We start from the raw sequence: 24,794 nt of genomic DNA, 5'->3' as shown, positions 1-24,794 counted from the left end.
ATATCACCCAAGCCTTCATCCAACCTGGTCTTGAACACCACCAGGGATGGAGCATTCACCACCTCCCTGGGCAACCCATTCCAGTGCCTCACCACCCTAACAGTGAAGAATTTCTTCCTTATATCCAATCTAAACCTCCCCTGTTTAAGTTTTAACACGTTACCCCTTGTCCTGTCACTACAGTCCCTAATGAATAGTCCCTCATCAACAAGGCCCCTTCAGATACTGGAAGGCTGCTATGAGGTCTCCACGCAGCCTTCTCTTCTCCAGCCTGAACAGCCCCAACTTTCTCAGCCTGTCTTCATATGGGAGATGCTCCAGTCCCCTGATCCTCCTCGTGGCCTCCTCTGGACTTGTTCCAACAGTTTCATGTCATTTTTATGTTGAGGACACCAGAACTGCACACAATACTCCAAGTGAGGTCTCACAAGAGCAGAGTAGAGGGGCAGGATAACCTCCTTTGACCTGCTGGTCACGCTTCTTTTAATGCAGCCCAGAATATGGTTGGCTTTCTGGGCTGTGAGTGCACACTGCTGGCTCATGTTCATTTTCTCATCAACCAACACCCCAAAGTCCCCCTCCTCAGGGCTGCTCTGAATCTCTTCTCTGCCCAACCTGTAGCTGGATTGCCCCAACCCAGGTGTAGGCCCTTGCACTTGGCATGATTAAACTTCATGAGGCTGGCATCAGCCCACCTCACAAGTTTGTCAAGCTCCCTCTGGATGGCGTTCCTTCCCTCCAGTGTATCAACCATTATAACTGCATCTTTCTCACTAGTCTGAAAAACAAATCCCAGAACCTGTCTTAGTAATGGAAATGATCTCATCACTGCCCTAGGTTATAACGTGATGTAGTAACAGCATACTTTTTCAAAAGAACTCTCTTTTGTTTCTTTTTTTATAAAAGGCCAACAAAATCAACAAGCTAAGGAAAACCACCTCAACCCACCCTAGTATTCAGACTTTCCTTTCAGGCTTTCATCTACTGTTTACCTCAGAGCAATGATATGAATTTCCCGACTGTACCGATTTCCAGTAGCCTGTGTGTCAATGTCTGGAGCAGGGTTACTCAGCCCATGGTGCAGGAATGGGAGGTGGTCCCTAGCACATATGAAAATGACCCACAAAGTGAGAGCAAACAAAGCACCAAAAACCTAGAAGGAATGATTTTTTATTATTTTTTTAAAGCAGGTTTTGAGAAAGTAAAAGTAACTAATGAACATTTAAACCTTAGCCTAACTTTTGGGAAATGGAATATGTTGTGGCAATACTGCATGTGAGAATTGGCAGACTCCCCTTAGGAAGTGTGGTGTCCCTCAGGGATTGGTGTTGGGACCCATCTTGTTCAACAACTTTTGTTGGTGACATGGATAGTGGGATTGAGTGAGCCCTCAGCAAGTTTGCCAATGACACCAAGCTGTGTGGTTCAGTTGATAGGCTGGAGGGAAGGAATGCCATACATGGGGACCTGACAAGCTTGTGAGGTGGGCTGATGCCAACCTCATGAAGTTTAACCATGCCAAGTGCAAGGTCCTACACCTGGGTTGGGGCAATCCCAGGCACAGCTACAGGTTGGGCGGAGAAGAGATTCGGTGCAGCCCTGTGGAGGGGGACTTTGGGGTGTTGGTTGATGAGAAAACGAACATGAGCTGGCTGCATTGTGCGCTTGCAGCCCAGAAAGCCAACTGTATCCTGGGCTGACATGAATGACATGAAACTGTTGGAACAAGTCCAGAGGAGGCCATGAGGATGATCAGGGGCCTGGAGCATCTCCCATATGAAGACAGGCTGAGAAAGTTGGGGCTGTTCAGGCTGGAGAAGAGAAGGCTGCGTGGAGACCTCATAGCAGCCTTCCAGTATCTGAAGGGGCCTTGTTGATGAGGGACTATTCATAGGGACTGTAGTGACAGGACAGGGGGTAACAGGTTAAAACTTAAACAGGGGAGGTTTAGATTGGATATAAGGAAGAAATTCTTCACTGTTAGGGTGGTGAGGCACTGGAATGGGTTGCCCAGGGAGGTGGTGAATGCTCCATCCCTGGTGGTGTTCAAGGCCAGGTTGGATGAAGGCTTGGGTGATATGGTTTAGTGTGAGGTGTCCCTGCCCATAGCAGGGGAGTTGGAACTAGATGATTTTAAGGTCCTTTCAAACTCTAGCTATTCTATGATTCTGTATCCATTAATTCTTTAGCATGAAAGTGTTGTATAGAATGAGATGATTTCTATAAGAAAGACCACAGTGTTGGTGAGGGGGAAAAATATCAGATATGTATTTATAGATGATGGAGCCATCACTGTACAAATTTTTTTCCTTATTTTTGATGTTCATAATAAAATCCATGGGCTGTACTGGTGGTATCTCTGAAGCTTGTGTTGGTCCTGTATCACCTGGCAGGTGTGGTGGGGTGCACAGACACTGAAGGCTTTCTCACAGTATGTTTTCCTTTCCTGGAAAGATCATTGCTGAGATGACACCTCCCATTTCAGCTCATGCTTTTGCTGTGTGCGGGGGCTTCCCAATCTGTCAGCATGTATAGTGATGGAGCTTTTGGGATCTGGATTAACAAATAAAGATGTTGTAGAAGCTGATGTGTGAGTTGTCCAAGTAATCCCTAGAGGAAAACCAGGGGCTTCCAGGATGAAATTAATGAAATTAAAGCAGATATCTAAGAGGTCACATAAATTACGTGCTAGGAATGCTTCTTTCTTATCTAGCTAAGCACAGATGGTATGCATTTGAGGTTAAGTGAGGTGAATCCTACCTTGGGTGTCTGTGAGTGTGCTTCACACGTCTCTTCCCAACCACTTTTAAAATTTTGATATTCAGGCCCCTCTCAAAAGAGTATTACTGTTGGCAGTGATGCATCCTAGAACTTACAGCAAAGAATACAGAACTTCTTTTTGTCTGCTGTTAACAAAATTACTGTGGCAGATGCTTATAGGCTCGATTACTAACCCAAATATTGCTTATTATTTATTTTCACCACTTTAGGATGCTGAAAGCATGTTTTTCAAAATATAAAGCAGGCTCTTTGCGAACACGGATCATTGTCTCTGTTGTTGCAGCTTCCATCCTTAAATATGCAGATTTAGCAAGGATATAGAAAATACAAAGTCAAAAGCTTCCATATAGACAAGTTCAGAGCTATACATGGCTTGACTCAGTCAGATTTGTGTTTTTTGTGGTTATCTGATAGTAAAACCACTGAACTGACTCATCTTTGATATTTACCTAATGTTTTCCTTAAAATTATCTCAGCATAAATCAGTAAAACTTTTATTCCTTTTTCCACTAGTATTATCAGTCAGTTATAACAATGCTTATATATTTAGCCAAGGTCTGTAGGAATGTGTACTTCTATAATAAATTATCCTTTCATGTTTATAATGATTATAAAGCTATATGTTTGTATACACAGAGATTGGAAGATCATCTGTACAAATATGCGTTTTCTGTCATAAGTGACAGCTGCAGCCCCCAAGCGACTGCATTTCTGAAGACATGCATGATGAACAAGAGTGGTAAGGTGGAATGCTGGGGTAGATGGAGATTATGGAGTAAGCAGCACAGTGAATGTATAGACTGTGTCATCCTGTCTAGTCCATTGCATTGACCAGACTATCAAACAGAAAAATCTGTGTTTTGGAAAGACTTGTAGATTAAGTGTGTGGCTTTGGTTTCATTTTGAATTTTATATATATATATATATATATATATAAACATTTATAATATTTATATTTTTGTAAATAATATATATATTTAGTTTTTAATATTTTTATTTTCCCTGTGTGTCTCAGGTTTATAGATTATATATGGGTCTTAACTACTAGAACTGTATTTTTAATGCATATAACTTACTGGATGCTAAAAATAAATGCTCTGAAATACAGGATTCATTTTGGCCTATTCCAAACTTTATTAGCACCAGTGGGAAAACAACACCTGTGGGCAGTTGTACCAAATACGAAGAAGTTTTCCCTGTTGTCTGAACCATTGTTTTGCATACTCCATCAGAAAAATTGTGCCTTTGTACTCTGCATGGAAAAATGTAACTTTATGCAAAATCAGCAGCTACTGCCTAATTTTGTAGTCCTGTTAGGGGAAAAAGAACCCACAGAGCTACAAATCATTTTGAAGAGTAGGTGATTGTCTAGACCTGTGGAATATAACTAATTTTAAACTGATTGTTACTGTTGTGTAATATCTTTTAAGAATAACCCATAATGGAGAATTGTAAAAGATACTGTGCTTTTAAAGGCACTTCTATTTAAAGATTCATAAATATGAATGCCTTCTTAAATGAACATCTGCATCCTATCTCAACCTATGCAATTCTGTAAAATATGGAACTAGGCAGTTTTCTGCTGCATTTTTGTTTGAATCTCTCTTTTTCCTCCTAATCCAAGGAGAATTGATAATGAGTTTTTAATCATAGCACTAAGTGCAACACCTCTTTTTCTTTTGGTAAAGGCATGAATCTGCTAAGATTTCACAATCATGATGTTTTTGGCTGTTGTCTTATGTGGAAAAATACTTCTTCATGTAACCAAAACCCTGCAGCTACAAATCGAGGACCCCGTGAAAATGCTGTGTGTGTTCAGTGATGATACTGGCAAACTTGTTTTTTTTTCACCAGGCAGTTTAAGATTCATGTAGGATGTTGGCATGATGTCTGTGCCGACAGTAATAATAGCCAGTTCTTTACTAATTGCAAAATTTTCCAACATCTTGCATTTCTCTGGTATTTTCCACTTTGAATAGCACATACCTCCCTAGTAAATGGCTGATTACATTTAACCATGACATACTTCCAGTATTACTTGGCTTTTTATACTTAAATTGCTTTCTCAAAGAATCACAAATTTATTAATTTAATGAGCTCTTCAACTTTCTTGTGGCCTAGTAAATATAGGTTTAGTTTTTATAAGGATGTTTTTGATATAGAGAAATTAAATAGCTTCTTCCTAGTCATTAAATTAAAAAAAAATGTATAAAACACTGAAACCACTTTTCATAGTCTTCTCTTATGCATTTTCCCCTCCCAGAATTCACACTGTTGTGAAAAAATAGCCACTATGATTACAAAGAATTTTATTAGGTGGTATTGTCTGGAAAAAAGTAGATGTGGTTTTTTTTTTTTTTGGCATATCTTTTATATGCCTCTGAGGATTATCTCTTGTAATTTAGGAACTAAAATAATGCAAGTATGAAGATGTTTGGTATGCTAAAGCTGAAGGAAAACAGGTTTTGTTGCTTGTGAAACTTTTTTCACCAGTGAGTGCAAAGTAAGAAGGATCATATGAACCCAGGCTAGCTTCTCTCTCCAGTTCCATCTCCTTTTTAAAATCATTGCTTTACATAGGCCTGTCTATGATCAGCTATAATGTATAAATGTTTCTGATGGAAACTGATGGGTGATGATGGGGCTAAGTAGAGCAGAGCAGGTGAGTGTTGGCAAACACATTGGTGTGTGGAGGGGGAAAGGAGTGTTCAACCTGTTTTCTGCATATTTCAGAGGAGTTTGTTCCTGAATTTTATGCATGTTAGAGTAGAATATGTAGTTGACTGTGGGTCAGCCCTGCTATTTGGTATTACATCGATGAATGGCCAGCAAAAGGATTAGCATCAGGGATGAGGGAGACTAAAATTAATATGTCTGCTTTGAAATGAATAATGTGGAAAGGTGAACTTTAGTCTTCTCTAAGAGTGACTTGGCCACATACAAGCTGGCTATTTTGAATAAACTTCGGTTTTGAGCATAAATTTGATTAAACTCTCCCCAAAAGAGTTTTAATAAAACTGATGTAATTCTCTGACAGCTTTTTGTCTTGATGAGTTGACGGCTTTTGGAACAAAAACTCTTGTTGAAAAGTTCTTGAACATCTCTACTGTGCATTCCTTTGTCCTTTAATATGTGGCAGTGATTTCCTTTCAGCACAGAGTGGACACATCTGCTGGCGTTTTAATATGCTGAGAAAGATTTTGAGTTGGCAGGGAAGGTAGTCAATCCTTAGTGTCTTAAGAAATAAATAAATTACAACTTACTTTGGTAAGAGAGTAGTCATTGTTCATCTAAGTTTTGCTGAACTTTCTCTGGCTGACCAATTCTCTATGCCTCAGAGAACAGCATGAAAGTCCCCCTTACCTCTAATTTTGCAAAGCTATTTTAACAAGGGAATATGTAAATGTGGGTTTTTTTTCTTGACTTTGATTGCTGTCCATTTGCTTCTTGAGTCATTGTTTGTGGCTCCTTATTGAATTAGATTGTTTGTATTGCATTCCAAAGCCACATTTAAGGTCTGGGTAGCTAGCAGTTACTGCTTTTTTGTTAGTTTTACGGGTTTTGATTGCTTTACGTAACCACTGGTTTAGCTAATCTCTTGCTACTGTTAAAATTAGGTTACAGTAAGGTTTGTTATAGCTTTTTGTTTATGATCAATTGAAAAAATTCCAATAATTGTATTAAATCAAAATGTTATTTTCAGTTTTAACCCATATCCAAAGCCATAGTTGGTAATGTTAATAGTAGCTTAGATCCTTCCCCTTGTCCCCTCGGGGCTTGACTTGCATTGGTAACATTAGCACTGGAGAGAGTTCTCTAAAAATGAAGCGTCACTCAGTTCAAAGCTTTCTGACTAAATTGGCTGAGAGATTGCAAAAGAGCTCTTGCAGCAGCTTGGCGTTTTTTGCTGTTGTTACTCTGAACTTGGCCAAAATGGTGAAGCAGAAAGTTCAAGTTCTTTCAACACTGCCACTATAGTCCTGTGAGGAGAGCAGGCACTTGTTGGCTGGAGCACAAATGGCAGCGGTGACCAGGGAACTGAGAGCCTCAAAGAAGTAGTGAGGGCATGGTGAAGTAAGAGGAAGCTCAAGAAGGGCCAGAATAATGTGCCACTCCCTTGTGCAGTCTCAGAGCAGAAAGATAGATTGCTGTTTACCCTTTCCAGCTGGGAGAGGAGGGCTGTGGAGGAGGTCCAACAAAGGCTCACTTGAATTCTTAGACAAAATCAAAATCCCTCAGCAAAGGCTTTGGTGGTGTATGTTTGGCTTCAAACACAAGCTGGTAACGCCAAAGCTTTTTTGTAACAGCTCAAATTCTGGATTGAAGGTCTCTCTGGCTAGAGACTCAGCTGTGTGGGGTTTGGCAGTCTTTGCCCCAGGCAGTTTGACTTTGTGTGGAGGGTGGGAGTTAGATGAAGACCACTGGTATTGAGGTACTTTCTATTGCAAAAGTGTCCAGCCACAGACTTCTTAAAACAGGACAGTTGGGCTATCATGCTAGGTCTAGTGTTTTTTTTTTTTTTTTATTAGCTGATTATAAAATTACTTGTAGATGAAAAATGCAAAGAATAATCTCATAGTATAAGTTTACCACTTAGTCTCTCCCCTCAAGAGTATAATATATGGAAGAAGGATGTCTATAGCTGCCTTTGTGTCTGTGCTTGTGTTGTATATTACTCAAACTCCAGCTGGCAGTAGCCATAAAGTATTTCCATATAAATTTTATTCACATAATTTAAAAGGCTGAAAAATCTCAACGTCAGGAGTTTGTTCATGACTACTTTTACTAGAAAGTCCTGACAAATTTCCTTGAGTCACTGTATTTTGTCATGCTTTATAATGTCATGACCATATAGACCAAAGGAAGTGCAGCACAATTATCCTCTTTATTGCAGACAGTGACCAGAGCTCATATTTTGAGTAAACGGTTCAAAACCAGAACATGAAAGTTTCAATGGTGACTCATGTTGTACAGACACGATGAGTGTGAGATGGTGAAACACACCTTCTGTGTGCAGTCCTTTATCCATCCCTGCAGAGCCTGAAAGGCAGTAGATTTTGTGTGCTGGCTGATGTTACAGTTGGCACTTAAATATCAGGAAGTTCAGAAGGAAAGAACAGTTTGGATTACTTGTTCTGTATCTGGTTAAATTAAAAAAGACCTTTAAAAGGTATTTAAAGAAAATGTAGCTGAAAGTTAGGCAAACATTTGTTTTATTGTAGACATGTGTTACCTGAAAAGAAGCCAGCTGTTAATTTCACCAGCTCCTTGCATTTTTTAGCTATTATTAAAGTTGTTCTTTTGTGTATAACCACAGCATAACTGTAATGCAGAAGGACTGTCATCTGCAATTGAAGCCTGAGGGCATTGGGCAGCTCTGTATGCTTGTCTCTTCCCCTAGAAGTCAAACATAAATACTTACATCAAAATTTATTCTAGTACTTTTCCTAAAGTTTTGTGTGTTTTTTTTTATTTTCGTTTTTTTTTTTTAATTTATTTTATGCCATCCCTATTTTACAGCAGGAAAGCGATAAAAAAAATGAAGGCATAGCTAAGTTCAAAGATGCATAAGAAGCAAACTCTCATGATTTATTAAAATCCTTTAAAGGCATTAGCCCAGAGATATTAGAAGTTGGATGACCTCCCTGTTGTCACCAAGGAAGAATGAGGGGTTTGGTTTGAGATCTTTGGAGTCTCAATATAGTGCCCTAAGACATTCAGCAACCGTTCTTTACATGGTACCAATAAGGCTTCTTAAAGGGGGCTCCTGGAAGTTTTAACAGGCAACAGTTCTTGACCAGCACAGTAGAGAAAGTGGAAAGTTTTGTCAAAAGTCCAGGTAAGAATTAAACGCATTGGAGGTTTTTCTTCCATTCACTAAAGTGTTAAAGGAATATATTCAACAAGCAACTATGTCCAGTTAGGTGTTGCACTGGAGAGGTATATGATTTAATTTTAGAGGTTATTATTTAAGTGTTTGCATTTTTTCCAATGCTTTTAAAGCTCCCACTGATATCAGACTTTTCTGCTTCTAAGAACCTAGCTTGAACTCTTGAATGTGCTAGGTGCTTGGGGCACCTATTATCTTTAAAGGTGAGGTTTTGTTCTCTACTACCTTATGTTGGACTTCCAAAAGTACAAATGACATTAAATGGATAACTGTCATACATAATTTTTTTTTTGTGGAATAACTTAAGTTCTGAAACCCTAATATACATAAATATTGGATACTTTTCAATTTTCCTTTTGCTTAATAGCAGGGTGCATATAACAAATAGCTTGCATGGATGATCTTTTTGAAATGGTTTCAATAATAGGTGGACTTGACTAGTGTACTGTGATTGTTTTGACAGGTTATATGTCCTAATAATTCTTCTTTTTCATGGAAATTCCACCAGATTTTTCACATTCTTCTTTGTGTTTTGGCTTTCTTGCTGGAAAAACAAGACAGCTGCTTCCCACATACTCTACAGGGAGCTGGACCCACACAGTAGGGATTTACTGATCAATTGCTTGAGTTTTTTTAACAAATTTTGAGACTCTGCTATCTGAACTATCTGTCTTGTGGCTTGTATTTCTGTAGCAAAAGACAGTGATCTTTGCTACTTTTAAAGAATACTCTTGGAGTCCCTCAGATGAACTTGTTTTGTTTTGTTTTTTTGCTTTTAATATTCGAGGCTTTTTTTAAATTTTATTTTCTTTCTAATTCTATTTCCAGACAAGTAAAATGTAAGTTGTTGAAGAAAAGCTAATTTGACTGTGTTAACTCAAGGAACTCTTTCATTTTCAAATAAAGTCCTTACTTTGAAATTATTCAAATCCACTTTTGCAGAATCATTCAATCCCCTCATCCAAATCATCAGTGAAGATGATAAACAACACTGGCCCTAACACCAAATGCTGAGGGGTGTCACTAGTGACTGCCATCTAGACATGCTACCATTTACCACCACTCCGGGCTCTGCCATCCGCCCAGTTTCCAACTCAGTCCAGAATACACCTATCCAGGCTGTAAGCAGCCAATTTGTCCAGGTGAACACTGTGGGAGACCTTGTCAAATGCTTTACTTCAGTCCAAATAGCCAATGTTCACAGCCTTTCCCTCATCAACCAGGTGGGTCACCTTTTTGTAGAAGGTGATCAGGTTGATCAGGCAGGACCTGCTCTTCATGAACCTTTGCTGACTGGGCCTGATCCTGAATGTTAATATTCCTCTTGGTAAAGTCATTCCTTCAAGAATGTAGAATAGAGATTTTTAATTATTTCTCTTCTTTTAGGCTAAATCCATCTTAATGAAGTATATTACAGGATTATGTCTGACTTCCTCTGACTCGCCTCCTGTTACAGGAGGTTACTCTAATGTGGAGCTCTCCAGGAGGTGGTGGACAGCTGTATATAGGGAACTAGCCTGACTGTGGGTTGTTCTTTTTTTTTTTTGTTTGGTTGGTTGGGGTTTTTTGCCACTTTTGTCTTCTTCGCTTTTGGCCTCTAAAGTAGCCTCCAGCACTAAATAGGGTTGAAATTTATCTTGTTCCTGGCTTCTGTGATGTTTCCAGACTTTCAGCCCTGCTAAGGTATTTTAATCTCTTTGCTGAAAGGAAATCTTAGTTACTCTGTATCAGCCATAGTTTCAATAATTGGTTACAGGCTAACAGGTCATCTTTCAAGAAGAGATTCACAATCTCCTTCATCTATTACATCCTCTTTAGCAGGAAGTCAAATGTGGTTTCCCAATCTCAAAATCTCCTATCTTGCTATTTATGTTGTACCAACTTCCTTGCCAAAGTTCGCCCCAGAATATGCTTAGAATCCTTCCTGCCACCCGTGGTAGCAAGGCATGGGAAGAACAATCACTGCACATCAGCAAAGCATATACTTTTAATTTGTAATGAAAATGGAGCAATGGGAGCTCTACACAGAGTAAGAGGTGAGCCTTGTTTCTTGTGTGGAAAGACCTAAATTAAGAAATATCATTACAGTGATTTTCCAGGATGCTGGGGAAAATCATGTAGAAACAGATTACTTATTATTTCTGTTAAACAATCACAGGATCAATCTAACTAAATAAATTTCTGTTATATGATAAAAATGGATGGTGACATTCATACCAAGAGCCTGAGTCAATACTGAGCTTATCCTGTACCCCTTATTCTTATCATGTTAGATTAAGCATTAATGACTGTACCAGTGAGTCACTTTTTTTTTTTTTTTTTTAATTATCCAGGTCTTTTGATTTTAAAGAATTGGCCAGCTTGATATAAACAATTTCCGTATGATTTTTCCTCTTACGATATTGAGGACTTACCCTGCTGGTGATACTTACATTGTATTGTGCTTTACCCATTTTGAGACCCTTCCCCTTGGTGAGACTAAGTGTGGAGTAAGCTCATGTTCAGCATGAAATGGGAAAATCTCATTATTCTTCTTGTCCTTTTTCCTGGGCATATCCTCTAAAACTGAAGTATCTGCAGGAATTTACTGAATCAACACAAAGGATAAAAATGTTGCAGTAATAGTCTCTCTGTGTGTGTAACTCTTTGTGGAATTGCTCTGTTATTTATTGGTCTTTAGAGACAATAATCTCTTATCCATTTCAGTCTGTCATCTCAAGTAAAAATCAACCAAGGTCACAGAATTGTCTTGATTTCAAACAGCAATTAACCTATCCATTAATAGGTTGTTACTGTTGATGTCTGAAACTGAAATTAAATGCTCTTGGATTGATAGAAGTAGAGGTCGCATTTGGATGAAAGGGAGATTTAGAAATTTAACAGAAAGTTGTCTCTGTATTGCATGACCAAGCTAAACAGTAATCTTTCAAGAGATGTGTTTGCCATGGTGTTTTGTAAACTTTGACATTTGTAAAAAACTATAAAGAAGTTGATTCTCAGTCTGGCCAGCTTAGTTAATTTTGGTGATACTGCATGAATTGACAGAATTTATGCCTCTGTTATTGCAGAGGCATTGCCTGCAAGGTACTTTTGTTAGTGCTTTAGGAAAGAATTCTATCAAACTTGGCAACAGCACAGTTCACAGGTGCTTCAGTATTACCAGATATCAGAGAAACAAAGCAATGAATGTTAATAATGTTAAAATGTCTTTGGAGACTTGCTTAGAAGTGATACTTCACCTGCAATCTGTCAAGGGCTGGTCTGCACGAGCTTCAACTACAGTTCAGCTCTGTGTGCTTGTGATAGAGTCCTTAATTAGTCAATGATCTTTCTATTAGTCTTTGTGGAATGTGCAGTGTATAGTAGCGGTGGTAGGTGAGGTAATTTTGAGGTCACAGCTCTTCTTACTGCACATGTTTGAAGTAAACATTCCTCAAGACTTTCTTTGTTGTGCTTGATGAATGTAAAAGCACTTTCGCTCTCTGCCACACCAAAATTTTTAGATGCAGAAATACATTAGTGTGCTTCACCGAAATTCTATTGATAATGTAGTGCAAGCTTGTAAAAGGTGTGGTGTAATTATATTAGGATCACATAATTCTGATTTTGGTTAAATCCACTGTAATGGACATAAGTATTCAGGTCACTTAAACATAGATGTCTGTTACCACTTCAAATGTCCTGCTGGCTTCTGGCAGAGCATGAATACCTGTACATCTGTCAGCCTTGGGGTGCCTCAGTGACACTTGCATATCTGAAATAGCACTGGATGTCTGTCTTTGCCTCTGTATATTTCATGTGAAAGACTGTAATTAAGACAGCAAGCCAAGAGCTCCAATTTGGAATAATACCAGCATGTCTAGGGCTGGCGTGTTACACTGTTGGTTAGAACTGTATGGAAACATAAGATATCAAGCTTTATGTACCACATCATGATCTATTTGCTCCCTGACCCTTTACAGAGACTCTGGCTATATATCTTTAGCTTGCCATTTGAGCATGTGTGTTTATGATACAGTTGTTAATGATGTGATTGCATATTTGTCTGTCTGCGTGATCCTTGCCTCATTCAACATGGACGACAATGGGCTGTGCTTGGGGAGTTATTATATCTCTGTAGTCAGACACTGTTGTTTTGAAAGATCACAAATGTTTTTCCTGCAGATGTTGAAATAAATGAGGCAGGGGGTTATAAGAAAAGAGAGGATGATATCATGTCTCGACCAGTTGACCAGTTGAGTGATGATCTGGAGAACTGGAACTCTGCCTTTGGGATGCTAGACAAATAACTTGAAGCAGGGTTCACATCCTAGGCCTAACCCATTTTCTTATTTCTGCAGATAGAGCAGTATCCTCAGCTTGGTTTCCTGCATCCTCTAAAAACAAGCATGGTAACTTGTTGGTAGTTGACTGTGCAGTTAGGGGAAATGGTATATTTTCTGGTTTATGACTTACAAATTTCCTCATCATTACAGTGCTTGGATAGTCCTTACTCTTCCCTTTTTTTGATTGCCCTTTTCTTGATTGCAAGTTTCCAGCAGTTCCTCAAAACCTGATACAGCAGAGCTTGTTTACCAAGGTTCTCGAATGTCATGGTTTAAGTGGGACACGAGATAAAATAAACTGGAATATAACAAACCAGCTATGCAATATGTTTATAAACGCAATGTTACCTCCCTCTAATCTTCCTGTTTGCACCACTAATGAATTTACTGGATAGATTTGTAATAAGAACAAGTATTTGCAATTATTAGTGCAGTAGGAGAAATAAAGGTGGATTTTTGTTACAGATTTTTCCTCTAAGCCTGAAAAACTAATCACTTTTTATGATAAAGATGGCTTGTTCCTGTTGCCCTGTCACTGAGCTGCCTTGAATGAAAACCATGAACTGAATGTATGTTAAAGTCTTTCTTATTCAGACTTCCCTAGACAAAAATAAAGAAATAAACTCAGAGTAATTTCTAGCCTCAAGCTATTGTTAGAGCTGACAGGATTAAAGAAAGGATATTTTAATGTTCTAGTGATCATAACAAAATTTTTATAGAAATGCCTGCATGCAGTTGCTTAAGAGTAAGGGTTTTGGAGTGACATAAATAATAATTGTTTAGGGCTTATTCTGCCATTTCAAAATTGAGGATAAGGAATTGTTTCTGTAAGACCAAGTCCCATATGGTGCTTTTTTATTTCCTACTGTGAAGCTTCTCATGGTTCAAGTCTGACTGTGGTCCACTTGAATCTGAGAGCAGTTTCTGTCCAACAGTTGCCATGGTTTAGTTGTTGGTTTTTTTATTTCTTTTGTTTTTCTTTTTGCATTTTTTTTAGATATGTGGAAAGGAATAACTTTTCTTAATATGCTTCTTAGTATGTTTTACTTTGATGCTTGGAAACAGTTCTGAAGTTTAAGGCCTCTGGTAGCCCCTGATTTCAGTAAAAATCTTTACAAAGTGGTGGGAAAACTGACCTAGGAAGAACCTGTTTAACTGCTGCCAGCTGGTTTGCAGTTTGCCCATCAAAGCCTCTTCTGTTGAATTCCCTTCCCAGGTTTACAGAGGGCATCATTGCTGCCTGTTTGTAGTTAAATGGGCAGCTGCCAAATGAACTCTCCTGTGCTGTTGCTGTGGATTAGATGCTGGAATTGGTTTTCTCTTATTTTCTTAGGTGCAGTTGGGTGTGACTTTGGGAATTGGCTCTGTGGAAAAAGCTTTCAAAGTGAACATGATATGAAAAGCTGTGTTAAAATACCTAAACAGACCCTTACTAGGGAGGGTTGCAGTTGTCTGGTGCAAGTTGCTAACTATTGTGCTTATGCTGTCTAACTGGCTTTTTAGTTCTAAAATTCATGTCCCTTGGGGCGAGTGCAGGACATAGCCTTGTACCTCACCTTGTACAGAAAGGAAGATAAAAAGAGGACCTTTGTCTTTTTCCTGACCGTGTGAGCACTTTAATACACGAGCAAAGCATGGGAACCAGGAATTTGTCAGTACTGTAAAAGGGCTAATTAACTGTGATTTTTCTCTTTTTTTTTTTAATTCCCCCCCTCCCCCCCCCCGGGATTGTAATGCATGAAAGCATATACATTTGAATGCATGGAATAAATATAGTGTCCCTATTCTTTCGTTTATCTGTAGAGCTGCTAAAAACACTTGGATGACTGGAATTCAAGACAATTGGTTCATGGTCATACACTGAAGTAGAGGAAATAAGCACAGGAAATTTTTCTAGTTCAGGCAAGTAAGTATCTATACCTCTTTAGCTTACATGAAATTAAGTTCTTGGTAAACAAATGAATTGTGGAACCTTCCTAATGTCAGAGAACTAATTTGTTACAAAATACGTACAATATATTTTGTTACAAAATATGGCTTAAAAAGAACATAAGAATTTTGAATTTTTATTTTTTTTCCTTTATTTAATAGTTAAAGGATCTGTCATACTGAAGTCTGCTTTGACAAACTAGGAAGCTTCTTCTGTGTAGGATTGGAATAGACATTTGACAGTTCTGAATAAAAGCTAAAGCAAAAATGGCCGTCATAGATCCTTATCAACACATAGTGGTGAGTAGCTTTGAATCTTGCCTGTATTCTGTCTTGTATATACTGTCTGGTATAATGTACCATATGAGAACTTGCTTGAAATATGCATGCAGCATTAGAGTTATTAATTCCTTAGAGAAATGGTAAGTGAAGTTAGAGTATAATGGAAGTGTGGTTAGAGCAAATTTCTTCAGGAATTTGATTGAAATTGGAAAGATTCAAGCTAGCTTTTCAAAAGCATGCCATGGCTTTGAGTATCGTTGCTCATGTGTAAGTCAAAATGGAATACTGGCTCCTAGCAACCACCTCATGGATATGATGTTGGAGGATATTGTTCTAAAGGATATGTCTGTTCAAAGTGTTTCATCAAAGATCCTGCAGCTATTTCATACAAGTTTTTGCACACACTAATTTACTGATTGTCAAACTGAAATGTGATCTCCAAAAGCAGTCTCTTTCTCCCTTACAGTACAATTTTTTTGTATAATTCTAATTACCAAATAACTATTTTTCTCTTTTTATTAGCATTGATAAAGTGATAAGTTAGAAATTTTGGATATTTAAATTTTAAACTAGTGTGTATCAGTGGTGTTGATTCAAAGAGAATCTTCTTCAAACTATAGCCTGCAATCTTTAAGTATCAGTGGAATGACTTGTGTCACTCAACAGCATACTGCTCCCAAAAGCTCCTGCTTCCTACTTCCTGCTTTATTCTGGTGTTCCTGCTGCATCCCTTGTACCAGCTGTCAAATGTGTGTTATTGGGGTGAGCCAACTGACCTTGCTGAATTTGTGGAAAAAGTTGGTAAAGTTTCATTCTCTGCTGTCAGAACTGGCTTGAGGAAAGAATACAACCATGTGAGAACAATTTGTATAAGTAGAGAAGTAGGGACAAGGAAAGGAGAAGTGGGAGCAGAACTGCCCTTTGCATGGCAAGCCAGTGCAGCGGCTCAGCACCTAGTTGAATGTTGGCTTCTTGCTGTAACATTCATGCATATCTTTGCTTAAATGGCTTTCCAAAGTAAACAGTGAAATTCAATTCCTACTCAAACTGAAATCTTGAAACAAGCTGGGTGTGTTCATATGAAGCACTTTTCCTAGCAGTCACATAATCTCGTGTCAGGAAAAGTGATATGTACTCAAAGATAGTTAATATACATTTGTCGTAATGTTGAACTTTTACACTGCTAAAAATACAGTGTATACTTCCTTGAACTGATCCCTTATCAGTTATGTGGTTTCTACCCCACACAGTCATATCCTTTGCATGAATTTGCATCCAGCAGATGGCAAACTGTTGTTTTACTCGCTCCATAGTTCTGTGAATGCTGCTGTAAAGACCACTTTCAGGTTGATGTCTGTATTTAAGTGTACTCTATCTTGGTCCTTTCTGCAGCAGTGCCCTCTCCTGGATGGAATGCTTCATTTGATCTGTACTTCTATGGGTGATCTGAGGAACTTAATTGAATAATTCACATGAAAGATCTTTTTTTGATACCAATATATATACAATAATGAACAAAATGGAACATAGACACAGTCCTCTGGCAATGCAGGAATGTTTAATGCCGAAACATTGCTAATGCAAGAGTTGATTGCTTGAAAAGTGAATGGAAATTTCTGAGGTTTCTTCATTTGAAAGACTTATGAAAGACTTGGAGGAATAAAATAAAGCATTCATAAAGTTACTGCAGGTACAGACAAAACTGTATCAAAAATGTTTTTAGTTTCAGAGAATAAAGAATTAAGATGTGTAATATGCCCTTAATAACATTGATATGGGAGATAAATATTGTAGCAGTGGGAAAGATTACTTGAAGACAAAATTTGTGTGTGCATGCACGAATGTTTGTCTTAATTGGCTTACCTTGTGAAAGAAGACCATGGAATTCATGACAATTTCTTAAGAAAGCAAGGAAATTGTCAGCTGAAGTGTCCTTAATGTTAAGTCTGAGCAGTAAATACTTATTGCACAATCTTTTCTATACCAGACCTTCCTGACTGGTATTTTGTGTGCAAGTGTATCTCCTGATTGGGTTACATTTTGTGACTCAGCGCTCTGGGGTATGAAAATTATTACATTAACGCATGCAAACCCCTTGCTTTCTCAGTAAGCACGGAAGGTTCATAGGTAAAACCTGATTGTGTTACAAGAGATCTTACTGCATTGTTCTGTTTCCCAGTCCTGTTGTGGGGAAGGTGGTGGCATTTATGTACATACAAATAAAGTGAGATGTAAAATAGAGGGAAATCAGTTAAGGAAATTCTACTGGGAGGAAAAAAAAAACAGGCAAAGGTGGGAAAGGAGCAAATGAGGTAGAGGGAGGAGTAAGAAGAGATGAAGAGGTGTGGTACGAGAACAGGAGATACTGAACCATGGCTGTGCAGAATACTAGGAAATTGAACCTGTGAAGGGTAGATACTCTCCATAGGAATTTCCATAATTCAGAAAATCCATGTTCAGAGAGCATATTTTAACTTTTTTCCTCCTTCTCAAAATTTATGGAGAAAGAGGAATTGAAATGAAACACATATGGAAAGCTAGATGACTTTGGGTGTTAGGAGTTAGGTTTTTGATTAAATTGTGAGCTTCTGAAATTTTTAATCTGGCTTAGATTTTTAAAGGTATGCAGATGTTGCTCTACTCAGTGTTGCAACATTTAAGTGATTTATGTACTATCATCTATTTTTCAGGATAATTGAGGAGTTGCCATTGTACAGATTTTTATCAAGGCTTAAGGTGAAGTCACTTTGCAAAATGCAGCTTTGTCATCTAAACTAGCAAGGGCTGGATTTCTAAAGGTATCCATAGGCAGTACATGTCTTGAGGTATTTCCAGGGGGCATCTGACTTCTTTAGAACTCAGTTTTCCAAAAAAACTTTAAAAAAAAAAAGCATCTGAAAGTTGTGCTAGCTGTTAATTTAGGCCTTGAGATACTTTCAGAAACTGGATCCTAAGTGGAAAATTGTCTTAATTTCTGATTGCACTTAGATTGCATGAAAAATGTTTATTTTGATGTAAGAAAAGATCTAGACTCTGAGCTCCCTGTATATCTCTGTGTATATAGTTTTTTTTGTTGTTGTTGTTTTACAAAGAGGGAGATTGTTTATTTTAATAGTGGCAAATTTCTCCTGTGTGATTATGGACAAATATTAATATCTCTAATTATAAACCTCAATGTGTTATTTTAGGTGAGGCATTGGGAAAGAAGAAGGCTGTGTGGAGACCTCATAGCAGCCTTCCAGTATCTGAAGGGGGCCTACAGGGATGTTGGTGAGGGACTCTTCATTAGGGACTGTAGTGACAGGACAAGGGGTAACATGTTAAAACTTAAACAGGGGAGGTTTAGATTGGATATAAGGAAGAAATTCTTTACTGTTAGGGTGGTGAGGTACTGGAATGGGTTACCCAGGGAGGTTGTGAATGCTCCATCCCTGGAAGTGTTCAAGGCCAGGTTGGATGGAGATTTAGGTGATATGGTTTAGTGTGAGGTGCCCTGCCCATGGCAGGGGGGTTGGAACTGGATGATCTTAAGGTCCTTTCCAACCCTAACTATTCTATGATTCTAAGAAGATACTGTTTTTCTGTTTTGCCAGACCTCTGTGTACTCGCATTCAGATTGGAGGATACCAGATCTTAAACTAGACTTAACTTTTTTGGCAAAACAACAGATTGCTGCTTAAGTGAATACAAAGCAGTTCTCGCCATAGCGTTAGCAAAACTGTTATTGACCTGTAATAGAGGGTCGTGATGGTAGGCATTTTTATTAGTTATGTGAGTTTCCTAAGTAGGACTAGGAGATGCAAGAAGTGCTTTTTGTCAGTGAGCATCTTGTAGTATCCCCATTTTATAGTCAGGACTGTAAAATGGGGATACTACACCAGAATTGTACGAGTTCCACCTAAGAGCTAAGAAATAAATCCATGTCCCATACTTGTAACTTAATTGTAACTCTGTCCTCCTCCTTGTTGCTAAATGTTCAGTGATCTCCGATTTGTGGCCTTTAGTGAGGACAGGTTCTTTCTTAACAGCAAAGAATGAGGAGGGTGGTGTGTTAGTACTTTGGGCTATTTCTTCTAATTATAAGGTTGTATATGACAAAGGAACTACATCAGTCTGTGTGAACAGAGGGCAGTGCTGAATTGTGAAACTGGCACTTCAGCAATTTGACATGCTTGTGCAGGTGGTGCACACTGATAAAACAGCTTTGAGCACTTTCAAGAAGTGTCTGGGTTCCAACTGTACTGCAGTTGATGAACCACTTGCTGTGCAATGATGATTTCAGTATACCACTTGTAATAGTTTTATTGCCACAGTTTCCCTTCCTGCCTGCTTACTTGTTCTTTGAACCAGACAACTCCTACAGCTTACAGGGGAAAAGGAGCTGAAATTTACTGTTGGACATCATGAAATGAGCCTCCGGCAGTCATCACAGCATGTAGGTGATTACAGCCGTAATAAAGATGCAACAATTCAGTGTCTGGGTTAGCCAGTGTCTGTGATGAAGTCATACCTTCAGTATCACTGGGAGCATTTTCTCCTAGTTATTTTTTGCCATGGTGATGAGGCTGTGCCTTTGAAGACCTCTAGATGACAAACTTTTTTTTTTTTTTTAACTTGTATTAGAGATGTTGAATTTGGTTCTTGTCTCTGGGTGTAGGCATGTTGTAGATGTGAAATAATGGGGCTTGGCTGCAACAACCAGTTCTGAAATTGCTATGAGAACCACTTGGAGGCCCTTATAATGTCTAGCACTTGCAGCAGCAGTAGCTTAAGTGGAGGCATGTGCCACTGTTGAAAACACAGGCATATGGGTTGAACTAGGTAGACTGTATTACCCCTGGTGATCCCTTCCAACCTCAGCCATTCTTTGACACTCTTTGTAGAAGCACAGCTCAGGTGTGAGGTAGCCTCTCCCGGTGCCTGAGTTTCTGTTACAGAAGACCAAGCTGATCACACTCCAGGTTGAACCAGCTTGTGAGTCAACATCTAGGCACTGTGTCGTAGGACTGGCTTGAAGATAGCAGTGTAGATGTATCTGCTGAGAGGCAATTGTGTGAGACCTGATGCTGGTTCAAAAACATAAAACTTACCCACAACCTCTGTACTGTGTACCTGTAAAGGCCAATGTTGTTTCGTCTCCCTTGTGATATGCCATTCTGGTAGTGGTGTTCAGTAGGTGGGTCCAGCTTATGGCTGCGTAGATAAAGTGAAAATGATGTGAGTTAGTGATCTCTTAATTAAAGTTTTAACATGTGTTTCTTAATTTCATGTCTTTTTTACTTCCCTAGTTCATTCAGGTCAGATCTGGAGTTAGAAAGGCAGCTCCTGCTATGTGCTTAGGCTTTGCAGGAAACGGGAAGCTCTAGAAGCTTCTTGAAGTTTGCTTGTGGATGTTTTAACAGCCTGATTTTTCACCTTGCCTCCATTGTCTTAAGGACACTTGCACTTTGAATATTGGTGTGTACAGAAAGGTATATTCAGTTCATTACTAACTATATCCCTTGTGTGTACAGTATGCATATATTTTTTCCAGAACATGTACTTTGAAATAATTGCACCAATTCTTTATACTAGGGGACAGTAATTACAAAACCAAGCACACTGTAAAAAAAAAAAAAAAAGCCCCCTTTTATTTATTTTTTTTTTCTTACTATACCACATTGTCCTGACTGACTAAATGCCTTGAAGCAGGCTCTGCAGAGAGGAGGAGTGTTATTCATTAAGATTAGTAGGTGTGGCTGCAGGAAAAACAAGCACTGACCTTTCAGTAAAGCTACAGGTTGCAGTTCAGCTTTAAGATGCTCTATCCAGTATGAGTTTCACTTACGTTTTGACTGGGTGATTTCTCTCAGAGTTTTTGGACAAAATGAAACCTATTTTGATAGGTTGTTTTTTGTTCTGGAGCTTAACCTTTTTGAACTCTCTGACTTCCAGGTAGAACACCAGTATTCACACATATTCACTGTGACAGTAAGGAAAGCCACAAATGTCACAAAAGGAGCGATTGGTGACATGCGTGAGTATTTCTATTTTGTCTCTTTCTTCTTAGCAGACTGTTGCTATAGGCAGGGGGAGATGACACATCAAGTTTGTCATGCGTTAAATGACTGTTAGTGGGTTGGTGGTTTTTTTTCTTGCTTGTTAAAGCTAGGGTAATGTACCCATTTCATTGCTCACTCACTCTAACTCAGAAAGCAGATTTGCCACTCCTTTCCATTGATCCAAAAAGCTGAATGAGTTGTAAACAATTTGCCTACAAGCAAGCAACACCTACATTTAGTCTTCTGGCACAGTTGAAAGTGCTGTTTTAACTATAGTGAAACTGGCAATTGCTGTATCTTCAAAAGACTATGGTTTGGTGGTGGGAGCACAAAAGAAAAAAATAAAAGCCCAGAGCTCTGCTGAGTCAATGCAGAGTAAAAAGAATAAAGAAAAGTCCCAAATGGGTAAGGATAAGCAAAACTCATGGCAGCGAGCTGTAGAAGACACCAGCTGAATCTGTAAAGAGAATATTCCTGCTTCCTAGATTATGACTGATGTCAGGTCATCTCCCCTTTTGCTGGTGCTTTATGCAAAGTGTTGCATAGCCCAAAACATGCAGGCTAGAGCTGGGAGGGTGAATGTGGTGCAACACTCCTGATCTCTCCTCAGGCTGGTTTGACGTGCAAATGTTTCTCTCCCAGCATGTTCCTAGTAACTGCTTTTAGGTCAAGCTACAGCAACTTCTCTGACACACAGCTTTGTTTCAGTGTGTTAACAGTTTTGGTTTGGGGGGGTTTTGTTTGTTTTGGTGGTTGTTTTTTTTTTTCTTTCTCCATAGTTAGTGTCTACTGTTGATACTAAACTTGAGGACTGAGGGGGAGGGTGGGGTTTGATAAGCAGGAGGAACAGTTGGAAGGGGAATGTTGAAAAACCAAAAGTATAAGGACTTTCTGGAATAGCTGTGAAAGACCTGATTAAATCTAAGTATTAAATATGTGGAAGTGCTTATTATTTTGCTGTTTGTGTGTAGCATTTTGCATTTTAAGTATTTCAGGTCTACCTTTGCTCAAGGAGTTTTTGATGACATTTACTATGCATGGTGCCCCAACTCTAGTTGGGCATAGAGGGCCTAAATGACATAGTTATCCACACCTCTGGCTCCTCAAGCCTAGGCTTGGGACATCAGCAGTACTTTCAGCAAGTTTTTCAAGATTTTTTTGAGCTCTTCATTAATGGAGAATATGGTTACATCATCCTTAAAACTAGGTAATGGATGCCCACTACACTGTAACTTCTACAAGCAGTGTTTTTCCTCAAGTGACAAACAGTTCACACAGAACACTGCTGATTCAAGACATATTTTTAGGCCTTGCTGATCTGGATGGCTGGAACAATAGAGAAAGCTGGAGCCAGGATAGCTTCCCACCCTCCCTTTTTATTTTATTTGGCTGAGATTTCCCATTGTCTCTGTAAGCTTTAATATTTTTGTAAAGGGATCTGACAAACAATGAAATCTGAATCTGGGTCATACCAGGATCTGAGTAGGTAAGCTACAGTAGCTGCTTTTGTTTCTTGCTGATAAAACAAATCAGAATAAATTAAACTGGCGATAATTGCATCACAAAGTTTCCCTGCAAATGCTTTTCATATGTGAAGGAAGTTAGGTACTTACACCAGTTTCTCATTCTGTGAATATGGGGATGATAAATGAGAATTACTGTAAGAATGCATAATCCAGGATGTTCAGTGGGGAGGGGAAAGGGGAATTTTTGAGAGCAGACTCCCTCTTTCTCAGTGTTTCATTCAAATCCCTTCTTATTTCAAGTATCTGCCCAATTACTGTTGCCTTTGCGTAGGAGTACTTCCTTTACTGATTTCACTTGTTTCAGTTTTATGCTGTCCCTTTCAAGGTGACTCTTACACTCTACATACTGTCCTAACGATACGTTTTTACAGGCTGGAGGATTTGAGATGAGGAATTGCAGCAGATGTGTGGTGGGTTGACCTTGGCTGGCTGCCAGGCACCCACCAAGCTTCTCTTACCACTTCCCCTCCATCAGCAGGAGTGGAGGGGAAAACCATGATGAGAAGATTGCATGAGTCAGGACGAGGACAGGGTGATCACTTTACTGTTCACCATTACAGGCAAAACAGACTCAACTTCAGGAAATTAGTTTATTACCAACTAATTGTAGTAGAGTATGATAGTTAAAAATTAACCTTCCCCATTACACCTCCCTTCTTCCCAGACTCAGTTTCACTCCTGCCCCCCAGGTGATGCAGGGGCATGGGGAGTGAGGGCTGAAGTAATTTCTTAACATGTCTCTGCCACTCCTTCCTCACACTTTTCCCCTGCTCCAGCATGTGATGGAGAATGTCCTTCATGACCTTCAGCATGGGTCCTTCCCATGGGCTGTTGTCCTCCAAGAGCTGCTCCAGCTTGTGGCCTTTCCATGGATTACAGTCCTTCAGGACCAGAAAGCTCCAGCATGGGTCCCCCATGTGCCAGAGTTCCTCCAGAAAATCTGCTCCTGTGTGGTCTCCTCTCCATTGGCTGAACCCCCAAAGAGAGTTTGCTGCTGCATGGGCTCTACACAGGCTGTGATTTCCCTCAGAGCTCATCTAACTGCTCTCATGTGGGATCTTCCACAGCCTTCAGTGTGAATCTCTACTCTGCCCATTGTCCTCCATGGGCTTGCAGGGAGACAAGCTGTGTCATTATGGGGGAATTTCTGTGCTGGCACTTGGAGCATGTCTTTCCCCTCCTTCTTTATTGACTTGTTATCTGCATAGTTGCTTCTTTCACATTTTCTACTCTTTGTCACATCTGCTGTGATGTGTGGCTTTTTTGATGGGTGTATGGGTTTTTTTTGTTTTTTTTTTTTTTTTTTTTTTTTTTTTGTGTTTTGGTTTTGCTTTTGTTTTTTAAATGCTTTCTTAGATACATTATTACAGAGGTACCAGCAGTGCTGCTGCTGTGCTCAGCCTTGGCTAGCAGTTGGTCTGTCTTGGAGACAGCTAAAACTGGCTTGATATGATATGGGGGCAGTTTCTAGCACCTTCTCACAGCAGCCACACTTGCAGCCCTGCTGCTGCTGAAAACTTGCCGCATAAACCCAATGCAAGATGGAATATCTCAAAATTTGTATGATTTTGGTGAGGATTTAATTACCTAATTGCTTAGCTTTCCCGTGGTTGCAGGGGTCAATTGATCTTTTAAAATCACTTCTCTGACTGGAGGTTTTGGAAATGAACTTGCTTCCAGTCCAGTGAGTTCTTATATAGTGGATGTTTAGTTTTGGATCTACTCCAGATACTGTGCCTTTGTCATAGGTCTTTAAAGACCTATTTTTCTCCCAATAAAAAGCCATTGCTGATGTCTACAAAGGAAACCAGTTGTATGACTCTACTCTTAGTGATTGCTAATCTTGTTTAATCCTGCTTTGGACTTGCAGCTTTCAGTTGCTTCATCTACTTTTGATGCTATAATAATAAACAGTCTAATTCTGGGCACTTTAAGGAAAATAGTATTTTCTTAAAAATAAAAACTTTAAAACTTTGGATAGGTAATGGCACTAGTACTCAGCTGATATCCTGGGTTCTTT

At 39.1% G+C, this 24,794-nt stretch overlaps 1 protein-coding gene across 3 annotated transcripts in view; it reads left to right on the top strand.

Moving 5' to 3' along the window:
* PLA2G4A (phospholipase A2 group IVA) overlaps window positions 1–24,794 on the top strand; it is a 78,934-nt gene that overhangs the window by 2,652 nt on the left and 51,488 nt on the right. Inside the window, exons 2-4 of one of the 3 annotated variants that reach the window (XM_031047263.2) lie at window positions 14,800–14,902; window positions 15,088–15,225; window positions 21,142–21,223. In XM_031047263.2, the coding sequence (XP_030903123.1) occupies window positions 15,193–15,225; window positions 21,142–21,223 (115 nt within the window). In that variant the 5' untranslated portion in view covers window positions 14,800–14,902; window positions 15,088–15,192. Of the gene's footprint in view, window positions 1–14,799; window positions 14,903–15,087; window positions 15,226–20,963; window positions 21,018–21,141; window positions 21,224–24,794 lie in introns of those variants that run through there. The other 2 variants (XM_005147110.3, XM_031047264.2) reach the window with 2 other exon arrangements.

The sequence above is a fragment of the Melopsittacus undulatus genome, chromosome 6 (genome assembly GCF_012275295.1).
Source record: "Melopsittacus undulatus isolate bMelUnd1 chromosome 6, bMelUnd1.mat.Z, whole genome shotgun sequence".
NCBI classification, from domain to species: domain Eukaryota; kingdom Metazoa; phylum Chordata; class Aves; order Psittaciformes; family Psittaculidae; genus Melopsittacus; species Melopsittacus undulatus.
This window is presented reverse-complemented; position numbering and strand designations above follow the sequence as displayed.